Source organism: Amblyomma americanum, chromosome 6, assembly GCF_052857255.1.
Source record: "Amblyomma americanum isolate KBUSLIRL-KWMA chromosome 6, ASM5285725v1, whole genome shotgun sequence".
NCBI classification, from domain to species: domain Eukaryota; kingdom Metazoa; phylum Arthropoda; class Arachnida; order Ixodida; family Ixodidae; genus Amblyomma; species Amblyomma americanum.
The window spans coordinates 31,585,536-31,613,190 of NC_135502.1; the positions used below are offsets into that span (position 1 = coordinate 31,585,536).

Sequence of the window (27,655 nt, forward strand, 5' to 3'; positions counted from 1 at the left end):
TTGGTTGTTTAAACGTGGCGCAATCACAGAGTCAGGCGACGAAGGATAAGGCTATTATGAGCGCAAGATGTGTCGCGTGTTACGAAACGTCCTTTGGCCCTCATTAATTCGCTTCTTGTGAACATCTCTTCCAGTACGATGCACCCCTCGGACTCAGAGCCACGCGTTTCTTTACGGGTTTATTAATTCACGAAGAAAGCGCAGAGAAAAAATGTGTAACGGCATGGTGTCTGAGAGTAACTTGCAATGGATTAGTTCGCGCCTGTGTTGGAAGCAAAGCAACGCTCTGAGCCCGGACATCTTATCTAAACAAGGTTATTGCGGTGCACGTTATGAGGAGTTTTGTAACACACTGCTGAAATGAGCGCCCATGAATGAGGCGCTACTAATCCGTTATCAAACTAGCATGGCTGGATGGCTACCAATCAGATTAACTGGCATTCGCGGGCTTGTCTGTGTCCAGCTTGGAGGAGACAGGCGCAGTGATTTCGCGGCAGGAAAATTTTTGCTCATATGCTTTCCACACAGAGTTGCTTGTATCGTGCTACGCTTCTATTCCTTGACATTTGGTTATAATATTTCGTAACAAAGGCTGCTGCTCACTAAAAAAGTTGCTACCTTCTTTAGGGGCGGGGGGTTTCTTAAGTCGTCATCAGAAAAGAAAGAAAGCATTGCACACATGCGAATTTGGGTTTTCTGCATATTCAGTGCTGGGCAACGCCGTTACTGTGCCTGAGAGACTTGGACTTTCATGTGAGGCGTGGCGTTGCTCTTTGAACTCTGATCAAGGCGATGTTCGGGCGCAAGTCAAACACCATTGGCAATAGCCAAATGTCTGTTAAAGAGATTATGAGCAAATGAGGAGCCGGTTAGCTGTAGGCTTTATTGCATCGTCTATGTGAATCTGCCTTCCGCACTGGAACAATGTAGGAGGCCTTCGATTTTCACGTGCGTCACAATGTGACCAGGGAAAACAAGTCTGAGGCTGCACGGTGTCCATTGGCTTCCCCGTCGTGAGTGTTACATTCCCGGAGAGGTTTAAAGACATTTTGAAGCATTTAAACATTCACATTCAAAATTATTTGAAAGAAGAGAGTAATTATTAAAGAACATCCACCAAATTCCTGCCATACAGCTATGAAAGACAGCTATCTAGCTTTAACAGGATCTTTGTTGTTGAAGAAAAAACAGCCCTTATCTGAGTGCACCTCTCCTTTGTAGCCGTATGGCTATGTTTCGGTAGATGTTAATGATTAATTGCTTTTTAAAATATTTTGTTAAAATAGGTGTTCTCCTGCACATTTAAGTAGGGTTATATGGAATAAAAGTTATTGAACTGAATAAAAGCCTGTTTCATTCTACCTAAATTTCTCGCCAGCCTAACACCCAAGGAGCGAGTTGTTTCAACTCGATGCGTTGATATATGTTTTTTTTACTAAATCAAATGAAACGTGGCGCAGTCAGAAATTATCAGCCAATGTAACACGAATAATAACAACAGCAATATCTCAGCGTCGGCTTTACTCTTTCTGTTTTTTTTGTTAAGCCCCCCCCCCCCCCCCCCCCCATCTTTTCTCCCATAACCTTAAGAGACTGCAACCATCGGATGCTATTTTTATCATCGTTATTTCTTAAACTTGAGTGAAAACGGCAGTGTCTTGTAGCGACCACATTTTTTTCTCGATGATGTTTCAAAACCAGAAGTTAATCATTTCATATGAGGTTAAGAAGAAGTTAATGAGTAATGCAGCGATGCGCTCATGCAAATAAGGAAGAAATCTCTGCTCACGATTGAGGTCCAGTGAGACCGACGTGGACACGGGCACGGTGTTGTTGTTGTTGGTCGCTTGGCAGCGGTACGTGGCCATCAGGTCCGAACGCTGCAGCTTGCCGATGACGAGGTCGTTGCGCACAACACCTTCGCCAGCGGGCGAGTACGAATCGTCCACCATCTCGCCGCCCAGCCACCACGTGACCTGCGGGGGAGGCCGACCTGCGAAGAAACGATACTCACGGTATCATTTTCGATGTGGTGTCGTCAGAGGACATCATAAGCAAAACCGCGCCTTTTTTCAACAAGCTGCGTCACACTGAGTTTGCATGTTTGTAACATATTCCTGCTTTCGCCTAGCAAGACATCTGAGCGTCTTATTAACAGCGATTCGTGTTTGCGCGGCCAGACATATGCCCGCAAGAAATTATTCTTGCCTTCCACTATATAACCGTGTGTCATGGGCGCAATGATCGGGGTTTGTGTTGCCAATAAGTGTCCGAGCCGAGCATCACAGTCGCGTGTCACCACCTGAACAATGAGTGTGGCAGATGCGCGCGATTCGGAGTGAAGTCGAAGTGGGAGCGAAGCACGTGCAACGCTTTGCTAACGGGCGGTGCTACCAACGTGTGGAAGAACAGAGCCGATGGAGGAACAGAACCGATTGGGAGACGCGCAAGTTCGATCGTGGAGGTGGCAGCCGTCGGGTGCGGATCCGTGCTGCCGTGGGCCTCCCGCGCCTGGATTGCTGCTTCCCGTGGGAACGGGAGTCTTTGGTTCTTCGTGCCGGCCCTGTTCCAGCGCTTCCGTGTAGGTTGACACCCATGTCCAACTGGCACGGTCCCGTTCCGGGTATATCTTGGCTGCCAATCGGCGCCATCTGCCAGCGCCGGTCATTGACGTGTGCGGCTCGAGCGACCATCCTTGTCCCTGTTGCGGCGACTGGTCGCCTGCGCGTAACGGTCGTCACCGGGACACCTGTGTCACCTGCGGGTACCTTTTCCTCTTCGGACAGCGTCCTCTGGTGAACCCTCTCTTGAGTGTTCTTGAGTGTTTGGTTGCGTGTGATTGCTCTCCTTCCCCTTCCGGTTAGCTGGCGTAATGCATTTATTCTGTTTGTCATTTTCTTTAAATGGGTTATTTTCTTTTCATTGTTAATTTTCTTTCAAAGACCTGCACGCGATGAAAGCTATCTGGTAATCTCGCGACACAGTTTACGGAGCTGCCAGAGTTGAAAATTGAAGAGAGTGATTTTATGAAACTGAATTGTGCCCTGAACGATTATTTCAATCAGTAGTAACAACTGACCCGATTTCTGCGTTCTGACATTTTTTTTGTTGCTTTGATGTTATGTTTTCATTTCATGAAACATTTTCAGATTTCACTAAGCTTGAAGAGCATTTTAATCCAGACAGTTGGCCCACACGGAGACAATCCCTCTAGTCGAAACGCTGAACAGAGTACAGACGATCTCCTATCTCCCGCCATTTTGTTCTTTTTGTGTTGTGATGGCGTTGTCTTGCTGTTCTTTCTTCTATTTATGCGATCATCACGTGGGATGCACTAAATGTTATTAATTGGCGACCATAACAATAAAGATAATAATCCGAGTGATTTTGTTTCATCTCTTCAACAAGCCTGCCTTGTAACTTCAATGTGCAGTTACGATGCTGTACCAGCCAGACCTGCTTGTCGCATTGCTGAAGCTTAGTTAAATTGATATAACAGGTGATTGTGGTAACACCTACGGCATGAGCTCAGAAAAAACAGCAAGGTTGCTTCGCACGGGTTTTTATATCGCATGTTTCGGCAATGGGCCCATTAAAAAGTTTGGCGGACACTTAAGCTCCGCCTTTCAAGGTATAACGCGATAGCGTTAATGGGTACCAGCAGCAGGTCCTCTTGCCCAATCCGAAACGCACAATGTTTGCTTATTATGGGAAACATCACAAGACGTACATGATAGGCTCCGCTTTAAGCAAGCTATACGAACGGGCCTGTGTGGCATATGGGTAGCGCGTCTGGATCGCACCTTAATGGTCAGGGGATCGATTCCAGACTAATTACTTCGACTTTGTTTTCAGTGCAATGCATTTCCTTTATATACTACTTACACGTGCTAATGATGCTTGAGCCATGTTGCGACCCTCTAATAAGCAGTGTTATAATGTTTTATCCACGTTCAAAATCCGCCGCTTCTTGTTAGCAGTAACCACCTTTTCGAAAAATTCGCATTTTTCGCTCGTAACAGCCACGGAAAAACGCTAAGGCGCCCGTGTGCTGTGCGATGTCAGTGCACATCAAAGATCCCCAGGTGGTCGAAATTATTCCGGAGCCCTCCACTACGGCACCTCTTCTTCCTTTCTTCTTTCACTCCCTCCTTTATCCCTTCCCTTACGGCGTGGTTCAGGTGTCCAACGATATATAAGACAGATACTGCGCCATTTCCTTTCCCCAAAAACTGATTATTATTATTAGCCACGGACGGCGCCGGAGTTTCTGGAAAAACGGGACCCTTAAAGCTATCACTTTATTAATCTTGAGGCACTGCGAACTCTTCACTATGACGAAACTGCGGCTGAGCTGACTTGATGTGACTGCGCAACCAATGTAAAGGCAGCTAGTCATTTAAACGCTATGGGGCTTGTATGAGGGCGAACAGATGAGTACAGTAGGTTTATAACACTTTTTTTTTCATTTAAAGACCTCTTTAAATGCCAAAAATACGGTGCGCTTCTGGATGCCGACTTGATAAGTTAATTTTTTGCTTCCAGGAAGAAAAATGAAGCCCAGATATTTCCACGGCAGAAGTTAGTAGTCTGGAAAAGCAGTCCGTAGTTTCCGGTTCTTAGGTGCCCTTCAGCGTTCGATTAAATTACGTGTTGCTGGCACTAAAACATAAGCTTGAAACACGTGATATGCAACAAAGGCAGTCGACGAGATAATTATCAAGGTGCAGTTTTAGAACGTACAGACGTTTAATACGTACTGCGAGCGGGCTTCCAACGCGGAGCGTGTTTCAAAACTGGACAGAAAAAAAAAATGCAGGTGCCCTTCCAAACTCGTGGCATTATACGTGTCTATCAATTTGCATGCCTCGCACACTGAACTTTTCTACGCTGCCGGAAGCGGATGAGCAACGGCTGCGATACCGATCACTGTCGCGGGTTACCGGCTAAACTTCATGACATGGTGACGATGCAACGTGTAAGTAACCCCCCCGCCCCCCCCCCCCCCCCCTCTTTCTTCGAGCATCGGAGACTTATATTCCCGGGACCAACGTCAGAAGTTCGGGTGATCAATCATATTCCCCGGTACTCACATATGCCTCTAACATAAGCGTTATCCGAGCTAGAGACCAACGCATTGCATAATGTTGATATTATGCGCTCGTTATGGAGTCGCAATAATGCCTGAAAAAAAATAAAACACAATAACGTGTGACAGGCGCTTTGACGAGCATTTTTTTCCTCGGGAGAAGGTAGGGGAACCTGTTTGTCAACCACGTTACCGGTGATGAGTAAGCTGGAATTACCATGGAACGTGGTACATTTTTGCAAACACCCTTTCGTTCTTCTTACTGTGACTGGATCATGCCTTAGAACACGCCTGATACTTTGTGTTCTGTTTTAGCCTTTCTGTTATTTCTACTGCTTTTAAAATTAAAAGCAGACATTCGAGCTTGCTATGTTCTATAGTTTTAGACGCACAAAAAAATTGCATTTAATTGGTTCGAATCTTAAGGCCAATATGTCAACACACAGTCACACTGCATGCATGCGACAAATACACTATTCTAGCAATATAGCTGAACATGTCTCTAAAAAAATCAAGGAATTTCGCCAGGACCTGGTTAGTTGGTACACACGTACAAGATGCCAACTAAGCAGCAGTACCAAGGCAGGTGACAGTTTGGGCATTTATTTATGTTTGCTTAAAATTGTTATCCCGGCTAATGATTTCATATACCACCATTCTAGGTGGATAGACGCCGGTGAACTATTTATGAAAGTAAGCGGATTTGTTGAGCCAGTAGTCAATTTTATTTGTAGTGTAGTGACTGCATTTGCCTGCAAATTCATTTTAACTGCTTGCAGTTATAAAAAAAAAAACACTCTTGTTCCCGGTCGCACAGAAAAGAAAATATCGTTGTTCATTTTATTTTCGTTAGTGAGGTTACTCCTATGCCGTTCAAGGTAGTCGTATAGAAAGTTCTCAGTTGACATCATTCGTGTCTAAACGTTGTTGTGAGTGACGACAGGGCAAAGTTGGCACAAAGGCCTGCGATGTGTACTTAACGAACCTGGTGGCGAAAAACACCCAGAACAGTTTGCGTTTTATTGCTTTTCACGGTGAAGATCAAGCATGGGAAGTAGTGGACGAAATACCGGACGTGATTTACGTGATCGCAAGCTTGGTCAATTCTGTTTTTCTTGAAACTAACTGCGATTACCTTTCAAATGGAGAACTTCCTGGTAAAACAATCCTGAAAAGCACGGCTAGAAGGAATTGTTTATTGACTGTTCTGCTCACTCTCAAAGTAGACAGTTCTGTTTACTTGGTTAGTTTATGCAGACCGTAAATCTGTTCCATTAATTAGGCAGCTGAAGCGGCTATTTCTTTAATTTGTTAGACATTGAACCTTAGCGTCGTGCCCTGTATTCATTACAAATCTGTTTTCTATGTCCTGCATTTTAGAGCAAGTTACGATTGTTTTCTCTTGATTGTTAAGAGGGAAGATTGACATGTTATTCACAGAATTGTTTTATGTTGATGCTCGTTAAAGCTAAGAAAAGGCACTCTTGTTTTGCTAATCCTCACTTTATCATCAAGATCCCACTTTCTTTTTAGCAAATCTGCCATCGGAGACGAAAAAAACACCGGCGTAATTCGTACTGTTGTTTCCAGTGTTTTTTTTTTTTTAACCTCATTGATGGATAGACGGTTTAGTGCGTACTCAGGGCTTCACTATTTTTTCTACGCTAATATATAAGCACCCTTTTAATTGCAGAACTGCGTGTCATTAAACGACATTTCCGAAATTTTATTCTTTCAAGGATGCGAGATTACAGATGGGTAACTTGTGAAAACCAGCGCAGGGACGGGAAGCGAAAACTCCGCAATGCAAACGCTGGCTCACCATTTATGCTTACTTTGCGCTGATCAAAGTGTAAGTAGAGAGTAGACAACAAACTGTACAAAAAAAGGAGGGTATTGGTGTCTGTTTTGTTTGCAACACTGCCGACAGCTATGCTGCAGTCATCCGAATATCTGAGAGTCACAAAGATGCATCACACACTCCGAACGTAAACTGATGGTTTGGGAAACAGAATCCACAGCGAACAGGAAGCGAAAAAGCGAGAAATAGAACGATAGATGAAAATTGAAAACATCGACAACAAAAAACAGTGGTGGCTCTTCACACGTGACAATGAAATAAGTGAGGGGAGCGGGGTGAGAGGATAAAAAAGCTTTCTGGAGAGCCTTGGCAGATACTGCTGCAACAGACACAAGAAATGGGGTTGGAAGTGGCAAGAGCGGTTAGAGCCTAGAATCTCAAACCAAGAGCAAACCACCTGTAATCATTTTAAGTGTGTTCTGCTTTCCCAGGGTTTTCGGATGCTTGTGTGACGGTTACCGCATTGCAGGTGCTGGCGTGGTATTTGTAGAGATACGTTTTGAACACTGTTCTCTTTATAAGTAACTTTTCGGTTGCTTTGCAGAATTCGTTGATTTTAGTTTTACTGGTGCGCATAAAATAAGAAGACTAACTATTCAGCGCCCATGCATGCCTTTACCTTATATTGTGCAGGTTCTGGCCGGGTTTTGGAAACGTAAGCACGCGCCAACTAGCTAAGCTCCAAACTTACCTCCGAGGGCCTTGCAAACTAGCGTGAGCGGTGAGCCTTCGTTGAATGGCCCGATGATTGGTCGGTTCCGTAGAGGTTCACCGGTCCGATTCGTTATCACAACTTCAGTTGGAGGCACTGTAAAGGACAAAAATATCCAAACAATGTAGTGTTGAATCAACTGTTTTGCTTACATTTAATAAATAACGAGTAGCTTTTCTCACCCTCTCCCCTCCTATTTTCCTTTCTCCTATTTTTTTTTTTTTGCCACGTGCTGGAAACCGACTACAGGCCATACGCCTCCTGGCAGGATGCTGGTTTGCAACGCTGTTCCTAAGATTTCAGGTAACCTGAGTACCTGATTTCAAGATGACAAAATTGGCTGTGGGTGCTGTATGTAATTAGGAGAGCAGATGATTGGTGAAAGCCTAAGCGAAGGCAAACGATGCTAGAACTAAGAAAGAGTGAGGTGGGCGGACAAGATTACGAAGGTTGCCGGGGTAGAGGTGCCACAGCTGGCGCATTAAATGTTATCTGTAGGTCAGTTGAAGAGGCATTTATTATGCAGGGGCTGTAGTTAAGCTGATGATGGTAATGCGGATATGGTAACGATGAGCAGCAGTAGGGAGCAAGAATTTGTGGGATGTTAATCGCGACGACAACCTGACTTGTAACACTGAAGCTGCTCTATTATAGCTGCCGAGGTAAAACAGTTTGAATGACGCAGTCCGGCAAGTGGAAGGCGAATAAAACGCCTTATTGGAGCAGGTGAGGAATGGTACCTGATTCCTGACTGCTTGCATCGTACATAAAGCAAATAAAATTTTACATGACATTCTCCTCATAGGAAAACCCCGTTTAGTCCATGTGCCGATATCTTTAATAGAACATGAGTCGCAGCTCTTTGTTTTCAGCTCGTAGGGCCATTCCTTTCAACGCCACTAGTGAAAAGGAATCATACAAAAGGTACATAGTCCACATCGAATCATTTATTTTCCGAAGCTGGCACAGACACTGCCTAATGTTGAGGTCCGTAGCAGGCTGCACTACTCTAACAAAAAAAAAATGCACCGACGTGGCAGGGGAGAGGAGGAATGGTTCGCAATTACGTCTCACATAAAATACTTAAGTGTTTAATCTGCAAAGAAGTATAGCTGTGTGCGGCAATGAAAACACATTTCAGCCGCCACGGTGGCTTAGTGGTTATGCCGCTCGGCTGCTGACCCGAAAGACGTGGGTTCGATCCGGGCCGCGGCAGTCGCATTTCGATGTAGGCAAAATTCTAGAGCTCCGTGTACAGTGCGATGTCAGTGCACGTTAAAGAGCCCCAGGTGGTCGAAATTTCTGGAGCCCTTCACTACGATGTCCCTGAAAGCCTCAGTCACTTTGGGACGTTATTAAACCCCTGTAAGCAAAAATACATTTGTGTAACAGCTCACCATCATCATCATCAGCTTGAATACGTCCACTGCAGGGCAAAGGCCTCTCCCATATCTCTTTCTCCAATTAACCCTGTACTTTGCTAGCTGCGGCCACCGTTACTCCTTGATTTCCCGGTCATAAAAGTGAAGTGAATGTGAGGCTGCATCGACTCACCGATGACGTTAAGCCGCACGATCCTGTTCTGGGTGCGCGAGCGCTTGTAGTCGACGCGGCAGCGGTACTCCCCGTCGTCCACGTCCCGCACGGGCTGCAGCTGCAGCGTGGCCATGGCGCCCGACCGGTTGAAGAAGGCGCGCGAGCCGAGCGAGTCGTCGACGAACGTGCGCTCGGTGTCCGGCGGAGAGTTGCGCGCGTCCAGGCTGAAGATGGGCGTGCCGGAGTCGCCCCGGTACCAGAGCACCAGCGCCACGGCGTCGTCCAGGGTGGGCGGCGTGATGTTGCAGGGCAGCGACGCCGAACCGCCCACCAGCGCGCTGCGCTCCGGATACTCTGCAGCGGGGAGAGAGGGGGAGGTGTTAACGTGACGAAGTTGGTTCCTTCCAATTAAAGTTTTAAACGGCTGGCAGTTCACAACACATGCACGTTGGAAACGCACCTCCAAATGCTTCAGAGCCAAATAAAGAATCGAAGGACTCGAAAGATGGTTACGAAAAAACAAACAGCTTGTGAAGAAGAGTAATCACGGATGACATGCGTCATCTAAAGCTGACTACTATTAAGTTCAATGACGCGATCACCTGTTTGTCCCTTCAAACCGTGTTTTCAAGATCGATGCTTTGATGCTTTCGTTCTGCATGTGTGCCTGATGTAAAATGTGCCCGCAGCAGTAGGCGACAGAGTGAACAGTGGGTAGATTTGGACTAAGCGATGAATATAATTATATGTTGATCCGTAATATAGTACAAAAATACGACATTCCACGTGAATGTGAAAGACGACGGATTAGAGCTCTAAATTGGGACAAGAAATTGACTCTTTAAATGCTGGCGTTCATAAACATCCTTTATTTCTTGCTTTAGTTTTCCCTTCTGTCGATTGTTTTTAGTGCTCAAGCTATGATCTTACGACCTGCTAATTACAAATGCGATCTCTATTCGCGGTACGAATGTGACATTTTGGACGCTAACATAAAAACATGCTTCTTGGGAATGGCTTGCAGACATACGCGCAAGCTACATTGAGAAGCTATGCTGTAATTTCTATGACTGCTGCATAGCCCCAAGAATCCGCTTAGTGCGCGGTTGAAAAAGTTTTGTTAAGGACCAGTTTTGATCAAGCAGGTGTCAGCGCAGGTTATGTGAACATTTCTGTAGCACTTCAAAGAGCAAGCGTTTTGACCTTGATGCAGTAAAGAGGTGTGCTATCGTGCTAACTTTAACCTACGGCCCACAGCAGGTGCTCAGAGCTCATTTTGAAAACGAATGACATGGATGCGGTACTAAAAAAATATACAGTTGTGGCTTGAAAGAGTAGGGCTTCCATCGCTCTTTTGTGCCTAACGCTACGTGATTTTCATACCACGCTCAAAGCGCCCTAGGGTCGGCGGCGACGTCAAGTTTCTTTTGAGGCGCCTAATAGTACGTTATACTAGTTACTGCAATGAGAGGAATGGCGGCCATACATTGATCACATCTGATCCTAATTCCTCATGCTCAAAGGTACTTCGTGACACCGGAAAGTGGATAAGTGTGATTTTTACAAGTTTGACACCGGGCTGACTCTGCGTGCATGATGATTTTTTTCCCTTTCTGATACGGCGGCGACACTACACCGTCACATCAGAATCAACATGTGTAGGTGTTAGTGATGTTTGTCGATCTTTCTTGCACAATCGAATGTCCCCTTGTTACTCGCAACAGGTAGCTTCGAATCTTCCAGCGAAACTTTTAAGACGCGGAAAAACCGGCGGCACCGGTGGCGTGCTAGAAAATGCGGATTGGCCGAGAAGGTAGTGACGTCACACATGTAGCGGCGGATTTGAAGAGTGGTTAAAACATCACATCAATTGTGAATATAAGGTCGCAACATGACTCAAACGTCATTGCGACATGTAGGAATGTAAAGTAAATTAGCCGCACTCAAAAGACAATTATGGTGAGTTGGGATCGAACCCGTGCCCCTTGGATCCTGCGTCAGACACTCTACCCCTAGACAACCAACGTACTTTTTTTTTCTTTATTGCATGGAAATAATACCGGAAACAAAAATTCTAGACCACCAAGGTACGTTTGTTCGAGTTGGTTAATGAAAGGCCTCGAGTGTTTTGTCAGACTGCATCCGTGTCTGCGAAGTGATATACAAAGACGACCCCAGGCCACTGAGGGTAGCCATTAACGCTATCGCGTCATACTCTTAGGGTGGAGCTTAAGTGTCTTAATTTTTTTCTCTTGCACTGTAACGAATAGGCACTCAAATGTGTCGCGCCGAGCAATTCCGTGCTTCGAATTCTTTTCAGTTGAATTTTTTAAAAGTTATGCACAAGAAACATAAAAACATGAAGATGGAAAGCCTATTTTGGTTCGCAGTGCCGATATATTTAGGTTTCTTAGCAACCAACAACATGACCTTACAAAGTTTTGTCCCTTATAGGTCCGGGTACATGAGTTTTCAAATTATGCATTTTAGTTTTATATTTATAACAGTTAAACTTGCAGACCGTAGTGCGCCGATAGAAAACATGAGAGGAAATTACCCCAGTGGAGTGCCAACCTGCGCAATAAAGATGAAATGTTTAATTATTTTTGGTAAGCACAAACACAAAGGATAAAACACAAACTGAAGTAAAGCTAGACGTATAGCTTGCGAGCATTGACGCCAGCTGGTTAGTCACTCTGTCCCTTTCTCATAGTGGTAATGAGGTGCAACTGTTGAATCGGTAAAATAAGAGGCATTTGCTTCTTGACTAGCGGCTGCCTTATTGATTAGATTAGATTAGATTAGATTAGATTAGATTAGATTAGATTAGATTAGATTAGATTAGATTAGATTAGATTACTGCAAAATTCACTCAGCACGGGCGCTCGTCTACACGATTTAAATATCAGCTTTCTGGTGTTATGGAGGAAATATTCTTTGCTTCGGTGCGAAAGCCGAGGGATCCAGAATATGAGCAATCAAAGGATTATTTTAACTGTGCGACGCGCTTCGAATCGCCGCAGCAGTATGGGGTGCAAAGAATACTGATATCTCAAGACATAAGCGAAAATTCTCTCGGACCGAAAATTCCCAATATCAGGCCCTTTTTCGCTGAAGCAGAGTGGAAATTTCTTCAATATGAAAAAACTGGAACAAAATCGGTTTCAGAAATTGCTGAAGCTCAGTAAGAATTTTCTTTAGAAGTTTTACTCCGGATGATTATCGATTTTTATAGCGCAAGGACATCTATGGCCAACAAGCGCCATGGCACAAGATATTTTCGACTTATCAAGACGGGGTCAAAGACCCATTTCCCAAGCATTTCACCCTAAATAAGCCGAACAGCAGACCAGGGGAAAGCTTAATGTACCTATTGTATCACATCCCGAATGGAATAACACTCATTAGGTACTTTCTATCAAAGGAATGTATAGCGTTATCGAAAACACAAACTGCGTAAAAGCATCGTTGTTTTTACGCTTTATTCGCTGTGAATTTCATTACAATTTCCGTCCTTAGTCGGCCACGTGGTGATTGTGAAACTAAAAATGCGATATTATTATTGTATAAAAGGTCAGCGAAAACAGTGGTGCATGTTTGTGCGCGAGAACACACACGTGTCTTGCGTTGAGAGTGATCAAGGCTCAAGCAAGATTATATCTTTGAGATTCTTTTGTTAAAAGTTTCTGTTGAAGGTCACCTTCCGCACGCACACGTGTGGTAGTTCGAAGGTCGCACGTGCCGTTAATAGTACTGAGTGGGCGGGTCCCGTGGAAATGAAAGAAAGACATTAGTACTTCGATGTTACTTTTCGAAAATCGCAAGTAGGGGTGCTGTCTGTATACGCGACGTTCAGCAAAATAAAACAGGTGTCGATTCAGCACGAAGAGCTGAACGAGGACACAAAGAAAAAAGGACAAGCAAGCGTAAAGTTGGCACAGAAAGTGAAGCAAGAGCACTAAAGACAGAGAGGTGGAAAGTGCACTTTTCATCTCCTCTGCTTTGCTTTATCCTGCTCTGAGGTGAACTGCCGGGAACTCCCAGCAGTTTTTCCAGGCTTGATGCGAAATTTGCAGTCGAGTAGAGACGACAACTCATTATTCACATTAGATTTGTATTTAATTTTCTGTCTAAATGTTTCAAAAAACTGATGCAAGTACTGTGCGCACTTGACCAGCAGCGATACTCTAAGCTCTGCATTACATTAGCAGTTGGAACTCTTCGCGACAACAGAATTCAGTGCTACTCAATGATGTCATTGTCAAGAAACTTGGTTTGCAGCGTTTTGAGGTTGAAGTAGATATATATTTAACGAAGATCAACTCACGGCTGGGTCTCAAAAAATTAAAAAGATTAGATCCGCTTAGCTTTTGCACTAATTTGAAACTTTACTGCGTGTTTTTCAATCAGCCGAGAACGCAGTTTAGCCAAATTTAGAAAGAAGAGATGTTTTCTGACCACTGTACATCCTAGGCTTATTCTGTTAGTAGATAATGTTCCTTCATGCCTGATTCGGACCACATGTACTCCTGAAAAGCAAAGTCGGCTGCTCTAACGATAAAAAATCCTCACAGTAACTACGGATGCTTAAAAAAAACCTTAACAGGGATTAAGAGCTAGCTAAACTATAGAGAACCGTAATTCCTTTTAGGGTTATGTTTATTTTTTCTACTGTGAGAATTATTTTCTATAATGATGAAAAGGCTTCGAGTCAAGCGTTTAATGTTGCTTAAGGGTAGATGTTTGGGGCCAGTGTTCCAGTTGGGCCGATGGTTTGTTTTTAGGAAAATGTCGCCGTTTGCTAATGACGAAACACTGCAATAAACACGAAAAAAAACTTGTGAGACACCTTGCTTTGTTTCAAACGTAAACAAGAGCTGCATGGGAAAATGTCCTATACTCTACTGATTTCTTTAAGATCTCTTATATTGCCTCTCTTCAAGGTGATCGATAAAACTACAACCCGAGGGGGAACAAAAGATACAGGCAGCAGCCATTGATCCGACGAAAGACTCAGCAGGCCTTTCCGCGTTACTAAAAGCGTAAGACACGTCAACATGGTGGATTATAACCTTTTTGTGATCGTTAGCGGCATAGTTCACTGGCGTCAGGCACTACAAGGTGCAATTTTGTAAAATTTACGAGGTTAGTGCGCAAGCTCACGAGGGGAGATGATAAAGTGGTTGGGACGTCGCTGGAATGGTTGTAAAACACTTCCCTTCGTCTGAAATCGAGCGGAAGATTGGCGATAAATAAAGACTGTGCGGTGTATACCCTTCAGTAGCAGGCCGCGTCCTTCCCCGTAAGCGAAGTAAACAGCCTTCATTCCGGAATCTGATGGGAGCGCCTCAAGATTATTTTCCTCCAGGTTGTTCGTTACGCCTGACGGCTTAAAATTGACCCATTGAAGACAAATCGTCCGCCAGCTCACCTATATAGATACACGCGGGTGGAGCTCGAGAAATTGCTTCAGGTTGGAAACAAGTTCCCTACGTAACAAAAAAATAAACAAAATCTTTTCATACTCATGCGGATTTCGGAGAGGAGCCTTGTCTTTTCGTTGTGGTTATTTTTTATGGTCGTCGGTTTTGCCTTGACCTCCTCGACCGCACGCATTGGAAGAAGACGTGGTTCGCATCTCCCCTTCCGAACCGTCTGGCGTCGTCACGAGTCCGTTGGGGATTCGGGCAAAATGGGGACGCGGAAGGGAGGGAGGGAAACTTTGGGGCCGCTTTTAATTGGCTCATCGTTAGAGTGAGCCCCTTAACGAGCCACTTTCGGTAAAGGGCCGGCGCTTGCGCCTAAACGCAGCGCGGGAGGCGATCGCCAACCTCTCAGTGCCGTACGGAAGGACGAGATAAAAAGGAGGAGAGAAAATGAGGGCGGAAAGGCCTAAAGTGGCGAGAGGGAGAAGGCCTGCCACGCAGGGAAGGGTCAGCTATAGGAGGACGCAGAAGGAGAGAAAGGGAGCTCCGGCATGACCCTTTGATGCTCTGCTGGTCTAACGGCTGCAAGAGACATCCGAGGCGTGCCCTGGGTCCCGCAGTGCGACTCCAGTTTCCGTTGCAGCCCCGAAGGGAAGAGGAGCACTTTTTACGACGAAGCAACGTCCTTACGCTCCCGCTCACGGCTGAACGACTTTTTGCTTTTTTTTTTTTTTGCTTCGTTCCCATCTTCGCCCTTCGTACGTTTCTCGCAGATTTTACTGTTCCACGTCGGCTCGCAAATCTCTTACTTTAGTAATCGTAAAGTAACAAGTCCGGGTCGGCTACGATGAAAAGGGTTTGATTGCCCAACCCCGATTCTATTCGCGGACCTGCGGCTGACACCAGTCACGAGTCTTTTATTTCCCTCCTTCCAGACCTTCAGCGCTAGCCATCATTCCTTCGTATCCACCCTCCGGCGCTTCTAACTTTTTCTTGCTTCCCCAACGTAGGTAGCTGACTAAGGCCCTGCGCCTGCTTGAGCTATGGTCTTCCTTCTTCTTACAGCTTGTCGAAAAAAGCACCATCTCTTATTTTACCGACAATCAAAGCCTTGAAGGTATTCGAAGAACAGCGTAAAAGCTAGGTATAAAACAGCAGTGCTGCGACTTGCCGCTCAGGGGTGTCGAGGTCATCGGGAGGGCAGACACTTGATGGAGCCTACGATTGAAGGCCCGATTAATGAGCATGTCGGAAGTACTTTAAATTATTTTAAAAAAATTAATAACACTGTAAACTTCACAAAGGGTGAAATATTATATAGGACAGACAGCCACACGGCGTAGACACACAGCTCGCTGCGCAAGAAAAAAAAAAGCCGACGAACATTGACTTCTTCAACCCGTCCTGAAAGTTCCCGATACCTCAACAGCAGAATAAGTTAACATGGGCACTTAAGGTCTTTACATGCTCTGAATACGAAAGCATATCCTTTAATCTAAAGACCTTTACAGTGCAGGCCTTAAATATAGAGGCCTTAGACCTAAAGACATTTTACCTAACCGCAATCACTATAAAGGCCTTAGACCTAAAGGTCATGAACCTAAAGGACTTTACCAGGAAGGCATTTGCACTGAACGCCTTCACCTTATGGGCCTTCACCATAAAGGCGTTTGTTATAAAGACATTTACCATGAAGGCGTCTAACTTGATGGCCTTCACACTAAAGACCCTTAAAATAAAGGCCCTCCATCTAAAGGTCTTTATCCTTGCCATTGTCATTATTGACCCCACCTCAAACCAGCATAGCCATCGCCAATCAAATTCTCGTTTATTTCCCACCATTTTTCACATCACGTGAATACAGAGGCATCATCACACACCGGGATTTTCCAAGTTCGGCGGCCAATAGCGCTTTCGTACTAAAAATCAAACCACGCTCGATTGGATCCGCGAGTGATTAGGAGGTCCTGAACGCCTACAAAACCTATTCTTATCAGCCATGTGAACCGAAATGACAGCAACACTGTACACATTAATAAAGTCCGACGTGGGCGTGTCGTTGCTGGCAAATTAGAGGATGGGTGTTTCGCGCGCTTTCGGAGGATATACGCGGAAGCAACGAGCATGTAGCAGTGCTAGTTAGTGCCTTCGACGTGCGCGGCTGTCCGTCGAGACGGCCGACCTTTCGATTAACGCCCGTGCCGCCTGGCCGCGTCCTGGTCGAAGAGTGGTAATTAGATTCGGGCCGGAAAGCAACTGCGTTCCTCGTTCCCCGGACAGGTATCGCGAGCCGCGCTCGCGATAGAAGCCACGGCAAATGTGAATCCGGCCTCGAAGCGGCGTTCGCTTTTTCCGGTCGGCGCATGATTCTCCGACGAGAGTAAACATTGCAACTGGAAGAGTCAGGAAATAATAATAGTAGTAGTAGTAAAAGCAAACAGGGAGCAGTATTTGTTCACTTCCTTCGACGGTTTGCGTCCTTTCGCGCTCCGCGCCCTTTGCTTTCCTTAATGTAATTATGGGGAAGGTGTATGAACGAGCGTGGGATGTGCATGCCCGCATGAAGTTATGAAGTATGCACGCGAAAAGCGACAACAAGACTTTTTAGCAAAGTAAACGAAAAATATTGTATCAGTTAACTGAAATGATAATTATGAAATCAGATCTGCATAGCCTGGTCCACGCATATTGCACAAATTTCCTATTGAGCTTTCTCAACGCTATGTTTTTTAAAACGAACACTAGTCACTATCCCCATCCCCCCAGTATTAAGCCTTTGGCATATCAAATCTTCCCTAGGACTAAGCCCGAGTATGCCTGTATCGTCTAGGATCCGCAAGGAAAAAGAAAAGACTTAAGATCTGTTGAAATATTTCAACGGAACGCAGACGCGCAGATTTTCTGTAAATACAGCAGATTTCATTCGCCGGCAAAGCTTATGGTTGAAAATAATATTCCGCTACTTTCAGTCCACCTCAAAACAAACCGATCTTTGTAGCGATAGCTACATTACGGTAGCATTTCGAGCCTTCAGCGTGGCGCCGCCGCCACCGCCACGTGGTCACGTGGTTGGTCACGTGGTGCGGAGCAGCTGCCGGCGGCGCGGGGCTGTGGCTGGTCACCTGGCTGACGTTGTTGGTCACGTAACCAGCCGCATGGTTGGTCACGTGGTGCGAAGTAGCGGCTGCTGCGCGCGGCGCGGCAGCATCATGTGTGATGTATTTTTGATTGTACACCTAAATTAAGGTGGTATTGTTATGTACTATGCCCCTCCTGCATGGGCCCCATTGGCCTGCAGTATAATGAAATAAACACTGGTAACGACTGGGAGCTAGTGGAAATTTATAAAGTATGTGAAAGGTTTTCGGCACCTTGATAGCGCTGAACACAGAGAAATAGTGTTAAAAGGAAAATAAAAAATATGTTCAACAGCATGAAGTCGTCTACGTGCCTTAAATTTTGCAGATCGCTGCTCGGCGCATGCTCTGGGTTGAAAAATTAAGCTTAACTACTTATACGATGTAATTCGCTAAATAATTTGGGCAGTTAAGCTGCGCTGACCGAAATGTGAGCTTTTACTCTTGGGTTTTTAGCAAATAATGAAATAGACCTGGCACAAGGGAACAAAATGAGCGGATGAAAAATTAAATCCAGCACGAAAAAAAGACCCAAAACAAATTGGCAACAAATGTAACAATATATACAAGGAAGTGGACGAAACAATACAAATGAACATCGACGCAGCTGCAAAGCTGACAGCAAAGTGAAGCCAGAATGCAGCGACCTGAGTTCTAATACACACCGAGCATATCTTGATGATATGAGAAGCCACTACATGGCATCCAAGTGCACTAGGAAATCTAGTAATATGGCGAGTGCGTCTCAAACCGGTGACATGCATTATACGTGCGATACGGTTCAGCAGCCCGTGGAGAGGCACAAACCAGCGAGTCCACACAAAGCACCGTGCCGGGAACAGACTAGCCGTGCTTACCATGGATTTCGATGCCCCCTCGTTTTTTCGCTGTAGTTATGTTTATGCGTTGTGAATACGCGGCATACACTGTATAAATAGCGCCGGAAAGCTGAGCGATGTAGAAAACTATTCATTTTCAGAGAAAAAGACAAGTTAAGAAAAATGAGAGCGAGCATAATGAGCCAGATAAAGACAAAGACAAATAGTGGATGATGGTCAGAGTATTTACTTTTTTGCCTTTCAAAGAGAGCCGCAGACTGGAGACGACCTCAGTAACAGAAGTACGTCTTTATACAAACTGAACGAAAGAGAGCCGCAGCCCGGAATCGACCTCAGTAACAGAAATACGTGTTTATACAGACTGCACAGAACGAAACGCTTCGTACTGAGCGCTGTGCTAAGAGCAAACATTACTCGATAGCCTAATGCAGCCCATTAGCATAACGGCATTTATTAAATAACGGCCTAGTGGGATTAGCCTTCAGCAGCTTTTTAATGCGGGGTTTCGGAGTGTGACGTGAGTATGCTATTGCTCTTCTATGCGTAATATGCGTAACGTTCCCGCCACCGGTTACCGTGAGTGCACTGCGCCGCAAAGCACTTCTTAACGCGGCACGGAGGGCAAGTCTCTCAGCGTTTCTTTTTTTGCGCTTTTAGTTAAATATGCGATTATATTCTACTGAGTATTTTTTTATAATCCTAGTGAGAGGCTGTTTTTTAAAATGCTGTGGAAAATATTGTTTGAAAAAAAAAAAATGGAAGGCCAAATCAGGGCGCGCGGAAGAAGAAAAAACGTTTTGAGTGATGTGGCGACTAATTCATAGGTATTACAGGCCGGACTTTACTTTACATTTAACTTAGTCAACTTTACTTTATTTACGGAAGACGAATATAAAAAGGTCGGTAAGGAGCAGAGAAAATCCCTCATAAGAGGCTGAAAAAGTTTCAGAGAAATTAAACAAAACATTAACAGTGTGCCTACATGTGCACAAAAGGCGATGGTTGTGAGACAACCCATCGTAATTTTAAACGATTTCGGCAATTCGATGGAAGATCAGTACAAACATTGGCCATTTAAAGCCTGATAGAAAACGAATATTGAGTAAATAAAAACCGTTTGCCTTTCGCGACTTGATGTTGGTTGCTGCGTTCTCTACCATCAGGTACTTGCACTTAAAAGATACATGCCAGCCCATGCGCAAAGTTATTTACCTCAACGAACTTTGGTTAACTACCGAAAGGTATCGTTACCCAAACTAAGTCCTTTTTTTTAGTGTGTGAAAAATATAAAACAGTCGCGCTGACGTTGGCTTTAGGCTGGATGCAACCGTACGGGTTCCAGCGCTGCAAAGAAAACAAATTTGGACACAAACTAAAATCGGTGTTGTTCGCGAAGACTTCGACGCAGCGTGGGAGAAAAATTGCAGGAGTCGGGGCTTTAAGAGTTGTGTGACGCATAAGCACTATTTTAACAATATGCGGATTCTGGTCATGTCACATGGTCCTGTCTAGACGGCGCGTAAGCATCTCGGATTCCTTTGTTTCGCGGCCCCGTGCAGTCAGTCCTTGTACGCCCAATTTCGCCTCCGCGTCTGGGAGCAATTGAGATCACTTCCGAGTTCCGCGGGGGAATCAGCCGATTCTGCTCGGGTCTGAGAAGCAATTGGCCAGCAGGGGAAGCACGACGACACCAGAGGAGTCCCCAATTAACCGCGCCCTTTCTAGTCGCCGCGCCACCGCATCTTCACCTCGAAGCACGCCGCCACTCCCTGTGTCCGCTTCTGGCACAAATGGGAGCCGAAGGCCAACGAGAAGCAAGCAGCAGCATCCCCCGCTCCCCGTCTTTTCGGAGCTGCAACACTGCTAGGCTGATAACTGCGGCGTAGTGTAGTGTAGTCGCTGAACAGCGGCGCCGAGAGGAAAGGGGGGGCAAGCTTATTGAAGTAAAAAGCTAAAGAGAGAGAGAGTGAGAGAGAAAGGCCCAACATCGGCTTAGTGGCCTAATTTTTTCTCATTTTTCAAGTAAAAAATGCAGAGAAATTATTTGAGCCGCTGCGAACGATGAGAACTACTTTTCCTTGATGCCGGCGCAGAGAAAGAAAGAAAGAAAGAAAGAAAGAAAGAAAGAAAGAAAGAAAGAGAGAAAGAAAGAAAGAAAGAAAGAAAGAAAGAAAGAAAGAAAGAAAGAAAGAAAGAAAGAAAGAAAGAAAGAAAGAAAGAAAGAAAGAAAGAAAGAAAGAAAGAAAGAAAGATGACCTTCGGGCTCTATTTTTTTTGGTGGTGTTTTAGTATGAGAGCACCAAAAGCCCCAAAACTTCACAGCCAGTTCATGGCTCGGAGAATTTTGATTTATTTAGGGGTTTATTTTTCTTTTTTTGCGAAGAATTTTATGATACATACAAGCGAAATCATGTCGCCTTTGTGTAACTTTACTATTCCTGAATATTCTCTCTTTCGAGGCTGCCGCAAGAGTATTTTTCAGCCGCCACAACGGGATTTTCAAAGTGCGTAGAAAAAATTTTGCGCCAAAAGGGTATGCTAACACAGCGAGAAAAAAATATCTCCGGTGATGCAACAGATCTCCTCTACTTGACCTTGTACGGATGAAGCAAAGCCCCGCTACTATCGCTTGGAAATTTTAATTATGGGAAGAAGTTGCATTTTGCATTTGGCTAAGATCCCTGCTTTTTGAGGTGTCGGTTAGAGGTTGTGTTGTGAGCGCAGTTAGAATTTTAGGCAAGCACTGAGCGTGGACGACGCCACGGCGAAAGGACCATTAAGTTAGAAGCGGTATCATGCTTATGTTCGGCTAGAGGTGGTATCGTAAAAGAAAAAAAAACGTTTGAGGTCACTGCAGTAATCCGCATTGGAGGAATGCGAAAGCTCTGACGCCTCCGCGCTTCTCTTTGCCCCTCTTTTCCTCTATTTGCGTCTCTTTGTCCCTCTTTGCTTCACCCGTCTCCTCTCTTTCCTTTACTTGTCCCTGCTCCTCACAGTTACTCGATTAAGCACTGATACAAATTCTGCCAATTTCGTAATTACCACAGTTAATTGTCTTACTTAATCAATTGCCATCAATTGCCGATTTTGAGTTTTCAAACTTGGCGCCACGCATTGGCTCCGCCCACACTTCCGGTTTTTCAAATCTGGCGCCACACATTGCCCTGGCTCCGCCCACTTTTTGAAAATTTTTGCCTCTAATTAAGTAATTACTCTATCGACAATTTTTTTTTTGCGCAGCATCCTCACATCATCCTCTTTCGATTACAAACATTCGTTTGGCGCTACGTCTTTTAAGTTCCTCACAACTGCTTCGGGCACGTTTTGCAGACATGACCTTCTGGACATAGCCTAGTGAAGCATTGGCTTAAAAAAAACCTAGTCAACCATATGCACAGCAGAAAAAACTATTCTGGGCTGCTTAGACTTGCCCGAAAGCCTTGATACTTGGCTAGTTATCCGTACTTTGATGTAGGCGAAATGCCTAAACACCCACGTGTTGGGCGATGTCACTGAATTCCAAGGAACCCCAGTGGTCGAAATTAATCCGAAATGCTTCTCAACGACTTCCTTCATAGCACACATGTGGCTTCGAGACGCCAAACCCAACATACCGCAATAAAGTATCAAATCCGTCACAACCCAGTATCGAAGAAGAAAAGACACTTATTAGGCTTGTAGCGCAGTGTAATCCCTTTCTAAACGTAGGAATTAGCCAGATCGTTTCTTATTTATGCTTTTTTCTTTAGTTATTTTCGCTCGAAGTCTCATGCGACATGAAATCTAGGCCACGGTTCCTGATCTATACATTCCGAAGCCCTGAGAAACAACTCCCATTTGAACCACGCAAGCAAAGACGTTTATTTTTGGATTCCTGCTCCCCATCGTTTCTCTTAGATATGTGGGTCACCTCTTCAAGAAGATCATCAAGCTGCAGCCCTTCCTTCCAAACAAAGTGACACTTATCTGCGGCTCTCACGAACGTCACAAAAATAAGCGAAAACCACTGCGAACACCGCAACCGAGCAGAGAGCTTTACTGCCTAGGCATTGCCCGGTGCTTTGCGGCTTGCATATAGAGCAGGGCAGCATATAAAACAGCTCTGCAACTTGTGGCCCCGTTTCAACCCTCTCCCTCTTTCCTCCACCGGGTCATAGCGAACAGAGAGAGGTGCAAAGTGAGTAGGAATCCTGAACCGCTCATTAGGAAGTTTTCCTCTTGGCGCATTTCCTATTCACTGCGCTTGATAAGCGGTTTGCGCCGCTAAGAGGACCAATTTCCTAATGTCGGTTCGCTTCTAGCCGGGCCTCTGTTGTTGCCTCATTGTCAAAACGCCGTCGCCTGCGGAGGCTATTATCCTAATGAACATTCGCCGTCGCTCCTCCAACTTCACCCCGCAAAGATGATAGCGCCGAGACTGCACCCCATGGCATCACAAGCGGGCCCCTTTCCATTTTTCCCTCGTTTAGCATCCGTTCTCTTTCCTTATCGTGCGCAGATAAACTCGGAATAGGCTGTGCTTTGAATGCAAACAGGTAGCCATCAGGTCAGATGCGAATACGAAGTGTTTTGCGAGGGTTCCTGCTTCCCCTGGCAAGATGCTGTGAGTGCGAATGTCGTCGGCTTAACGTCGCTCGATGTGCCGTTATAAAATAATGTCTTCTGCGAGGATAGAAGACCAGATAAAAATGTTCACGCCAATCGCACATGCCATAGGCATGAAGGATAAGGCGCTTGTGCATGATATCAGAAGCTTAAGTGTGCGTGTTTGTGTTCTTACAAGATATTTTTTTCATCCTGTTGTGAAGATATCCGTGAGGCAGCCGTTCTTGGCCTGTCTCCGAGTCTTGAAATTCTCCAACGGCGCTTCTACTTTGATGCATCCATGCCACTCTGAATGACAAAGCCAAGCACTTCCCTTAAAGCTTGTTAGACACCGCCACTACAGCATCATCCAGAATCTGTGCTGTCACCCGACATCAAGAAAATCCTTTCATCACCATCTTTCCCGCGGCTGTTTCGAGCGTCCTCCTCTAAGCTGAATGATAAGCTTCTCAAACTGTAAAGAATCCGTATTGTTTGTTCAACCTGCTCGTCGACGAGCCAGACGTGTTTTCTTGTATCCAGACGCATCCCTTTCACACTTTATCGAGCCAAGCGAGCACCAGCATTCACGACGATAAAGTGTGCTCCGAAATTGTTTCCTTTCAACTTCGCCTTTGCAGGGATAACGAGTATTGGCGGGATGTCTCAGGCTCGGCCAGTGCTGGCCGTCAGCTGCGGCCGACGTGGGTCCGGAATAGAGCGCCAGGCCTCACCGCAGGCCGGCTACACCGGCGACAGACGTAGCTTCGCTTGCGAGTCAGCCTTGTTCGTGGCAGGAGCGGACCTGGTCGTGACACGAGCATCGTAGCGAAAAAAGGTGCTCTTCGCCCAGTTTTTGAGAACCCCAGCGTAAAGCACGCATGCTCTCCCTCTCCCTCTCTCCCCTTCTTTGCCCTCGGTGAATTGTGCTGGCTGACGCTCATGAACAGGGATGTGTTGAGACAGTGATGTACAGTACTCACGGATTGAAATAGGACATTCGGAGCGCGTGGCCGTCGCTTCATGGAGCGCCGCCCGTAGACGCTCATGGAACCAAGGTGGTGCATTGTGGTATGGCGCGAGAGGGAGAACATCTACAAAGCAGAATTGCTCCTTCCAGTAGCCAATGAGCCGGCCTGTGGTTTACCACATGCCTGCGTGGCACTGCAAGGTTAGCGCTCCGAATGTCCTATTTCAATCCGTGAGTACTGTACATCGGCATCTGCAAGCTCCACTTAGCGCCGGTGCTTTTACCACGTGCGTGGGCTCGTTACGCTCAGGCTCCGCGTTCAGGCGCTCATATACGCTGGGAGCATAGAGAATTAATGAAAACACAGTGAATGTTCATCAATGCAGCTTTGTTATACGACGCGACTTAGTACACGCTTTTTTTAGGCGACTGTACACTCGCTGTTTCACTGTGGTCAAAGCGAATATTTTCGGTACTACCTAGGCAATTTTTATATCTGCCTTGCCGCGTGCTGAAATCTGCTGCAACAATATTCCTGATGTTTGTACTCTTCGATACTGCCATCTTTCGAAACAAGATTGCCAACATGCCTTCATAATCGTTTATTTTTCTCACTGTTTAATTTTACAACGGCTGCACCTAGTGTAGAAGTAAAGCGCTTGTTTGTCGTAATCAGCGCTCTAAGGTAACGAACACGTTGGCATGTTATTACGGTTTACAGTTTTATTTGGCTACTATTATTAACAATACAATTTACTGCTGTAATATCTGGCATGTTTTGCCCACCAGCCCTTATATCTCGTAATAACTATTATTCTTTCTCTTTACCTTTTATATCCAGTTCCCTTTCCCTCGGTGCAAAGTAGTGAGCCGGTATCTGAATCCCGTCAACCGCTTTTTCTTCTCCACTCTCTCTCTCTCTCTCCTTCACTCTTCGCATTTCGCCCATGTGTTTGCACGGTTATTCCATGCGGAGATTAAGAGGAATGGGAACGAATAAAGAAATACGTGAATAAACTGGCACATCCGCGTTCATAGCTCGCGGAGTGTAGCATGATTCGTGTTCACTCCACTTGCTAACATAGAAGAGGAAGAGCTGAACCCCATATGCGTCACCTATGGCGTCGTTTTTTTCATGTGTGTGTCGTAGGCTGCAGTCTATCGTCGTTGCGCGCCCAGTAGAAGCGGCGGCGCATTATTCAGAGTTATGTTCAGCAGTTTAAAGCCGGTTTCTCAATACCCATCTTCATCTAACTGCACTGTCTGCACCTACTGCTTGCTGAACGCTTTTTTTTCGCTTCGTCAGAGCATACCTTTTGTTCAAACAAGCCCTCTACATTGTCGCATTTTTTATTAGTAGTTTTATACGTAGCAGCCAAGCCTCCATTAAGAGCAGCCGTTCCTAGACATGTAGAAAGTTCCCGCTTGTGGAACCTTCTCTTGGTAATTTAGAGATTTTCGGCTTTTGTTTGCATAAACAATGCACTATCGGGTAGAAAATATATATCATAAGCTCCAACCAAAATGAATAAACAATTAGCGAATAATTTTAGCATGAGTCTTTTATCCAAACTGCCAAGGAACGTTAGCAGAACGAAAACTCTTGCACTGAAACTTTGTGAACATGCTTTAATCGAAATATGTGAAAATGCGTATTGAAAATGTTATGTCAATGGGGAGCGCTCGATTGCTGTTCACAACGGAGTTACGCAGCCAGTGCAATACAGGAGTTATAAGAGGTTTTGAGGCAGTGGGTTTCTTATCGATTCGTACCTATTCGCAATTTTTTTTTGGAAGTCGATAATGCTGACAAAAGTGAAGATTCAGCGAAGGCTGCCTAATTAGGATTCTTTTAATGCAGACACTTTATAAGTGAAGCGGTCTTTCTTAAGATGAAATTTCGAGTGTTAGAGTTGATACTCTATTTATCTAGAGCGCCAAAGGGAAAAATGTGACATAAAAATGTCGCGCAATGGAAATTTGAACGCAATAATGTCATGCAATAAAGCCACAAGAAGTGATGTCAGTTTTCTTACATATTAGCAAGAACAGAAGTAGTCAGGCAGCAATGCGCTTTTTAAGCAACAGGTATAGGAAAGTTTTTCAGGACTAAGCAAGTTTCTACGACAGGTTTCAATTAAATTTTTATGTTTTGCAGTGTTACGGATATTGTGAAAGGTTTTAAGTATATCATTGCGCTTCGGAGGGTGTGCTCATTTCTTGAAAGTCATTCTCAGTGAAATTTGCTGCCACGACCACGTTTCAGAACACTCCACAATAATTTTCGTTTAATTCAGGAATCTCTTGAACTATGGGCGACAGCAGCTTTTAACGGCGTTGTCGTAATTAAATCTGTCGAGTGATGGCAGGGTTCGCTGTGCCATTGTAGTTTATAACGCTTAGTTGTAACATTTTTTCTCTTCCTGAAGAGACGGAGAAAAGAAGAGATGGGGATGATGACATGCTAAATAACTAGGGCATAGCAATCTAAGAGGTTCGTGTTAAACATTAATGATAGTCAGGAAGGTAATCTAATTCTAGTTAACGAGGATAAAAGGCGGGCTGCAAACTTTACCATAACCAAAAGACTTATGGAACGCCTTAAATCCTGTCGTTCTGGTTTTCTCGAACCTTCGTTCATAAAGACGTGGTTATTAAAGAGCACCTTTTCTTGCCTTTCTTTTTTTTTCATAAACAGCCCCCTTTTTCATCTTCCATCTGTAGCTACAGCTCAGTTCTAGGCCATCGAATGTCACGCAAAAGAAGACACTCAAAGGAAGTGAGTCACGATTACTCTATTCGAAATAATTATTATTGAAAAAGTAATGAATACACTACATAAAAAAGCTGAAATAAGTTACAAGACACGGTTTGGGGGAGTATTTAGAAAGAATTTCGACCATCTGAGCGTCTTCAACACTGTCGGAAATCTTGCTATACGGGCATCCTGAAAAAATGCCGGCGTGATAGAGACATTTGGATATTAGAGCTAGATCGTGCTCCGTACCAGAACGCTTTATATACTGGGGAAAAGCAGTAGGTACCAGCGGGAAATTATGCGTACTTAAAACGGCAATGACATCGAATTCAACCATTTAAACAAATCCGAGCCAAATGTATATTCTTTCCATTCAGCGAGGGTTAACGTGAGGTTCAAAAACAAGCAAATAAAATGTTCGCTGCCATGCAACCAACCAGCCTTGATTGTCTGTGGCTGGTAGGCTACGCAGCTTCTATATCTGCACAAAAGTTGTTTTGTCTTGTACTCACCTTATCTCATTCCATTAAAAAAATTACCGCAAGTCGTCCGAATGGAAACTTCGTCGCGCTAAGGCTCACTTCGTTACCGTTCTGTCAGCAACTTAGTACCGTCAGACGGCAATTATCTTCGCCCAAAGCGCGCCGTTTCCCATATATAACGGAAGACAAATGCATTAGGTATCCCAAAAGCATGTCTGAGTTTGACGCGCTAAACGTTTCGAATTATATTGGCAATCGCCT

At 45.0% G+C, this 27,655-nt stretch overlaps 1 protein-coding gene across 5 annotated transcripts in view; it reads right to left on the reverse strand.

Moving 5' to 3' along the window:
• LOC144136563 (nephrin-like) overlaps nt 1-27,655 on the reverse strand; it is a 590,467-nt gene that overhangs the window by 78,334 nt on the left and 484,478 nt on the right. For all 5 annotated transcript variants that reach the window (XM_077668967.1, XM_077668964.1, XM_077668965.1 and 2 more), the window contains 3 exons: nt 9,217-9,552; nt 7,642-7,758; nt 1,790-1,993 (listed from right to left, as the gene is read on the reverse strand). In XM_077668967.1, the coding sequence (XP_077525093.1) occupies nt 1,790-1,993; nt 7,642-7,758; nt 9,217-9,552 (657 nt within the window). The remainder of the gene's footprint in view (nt 1-1,789; nt 1,994-7,641; nt 7,759-9,216; nt 9,553-27,655) is intronic.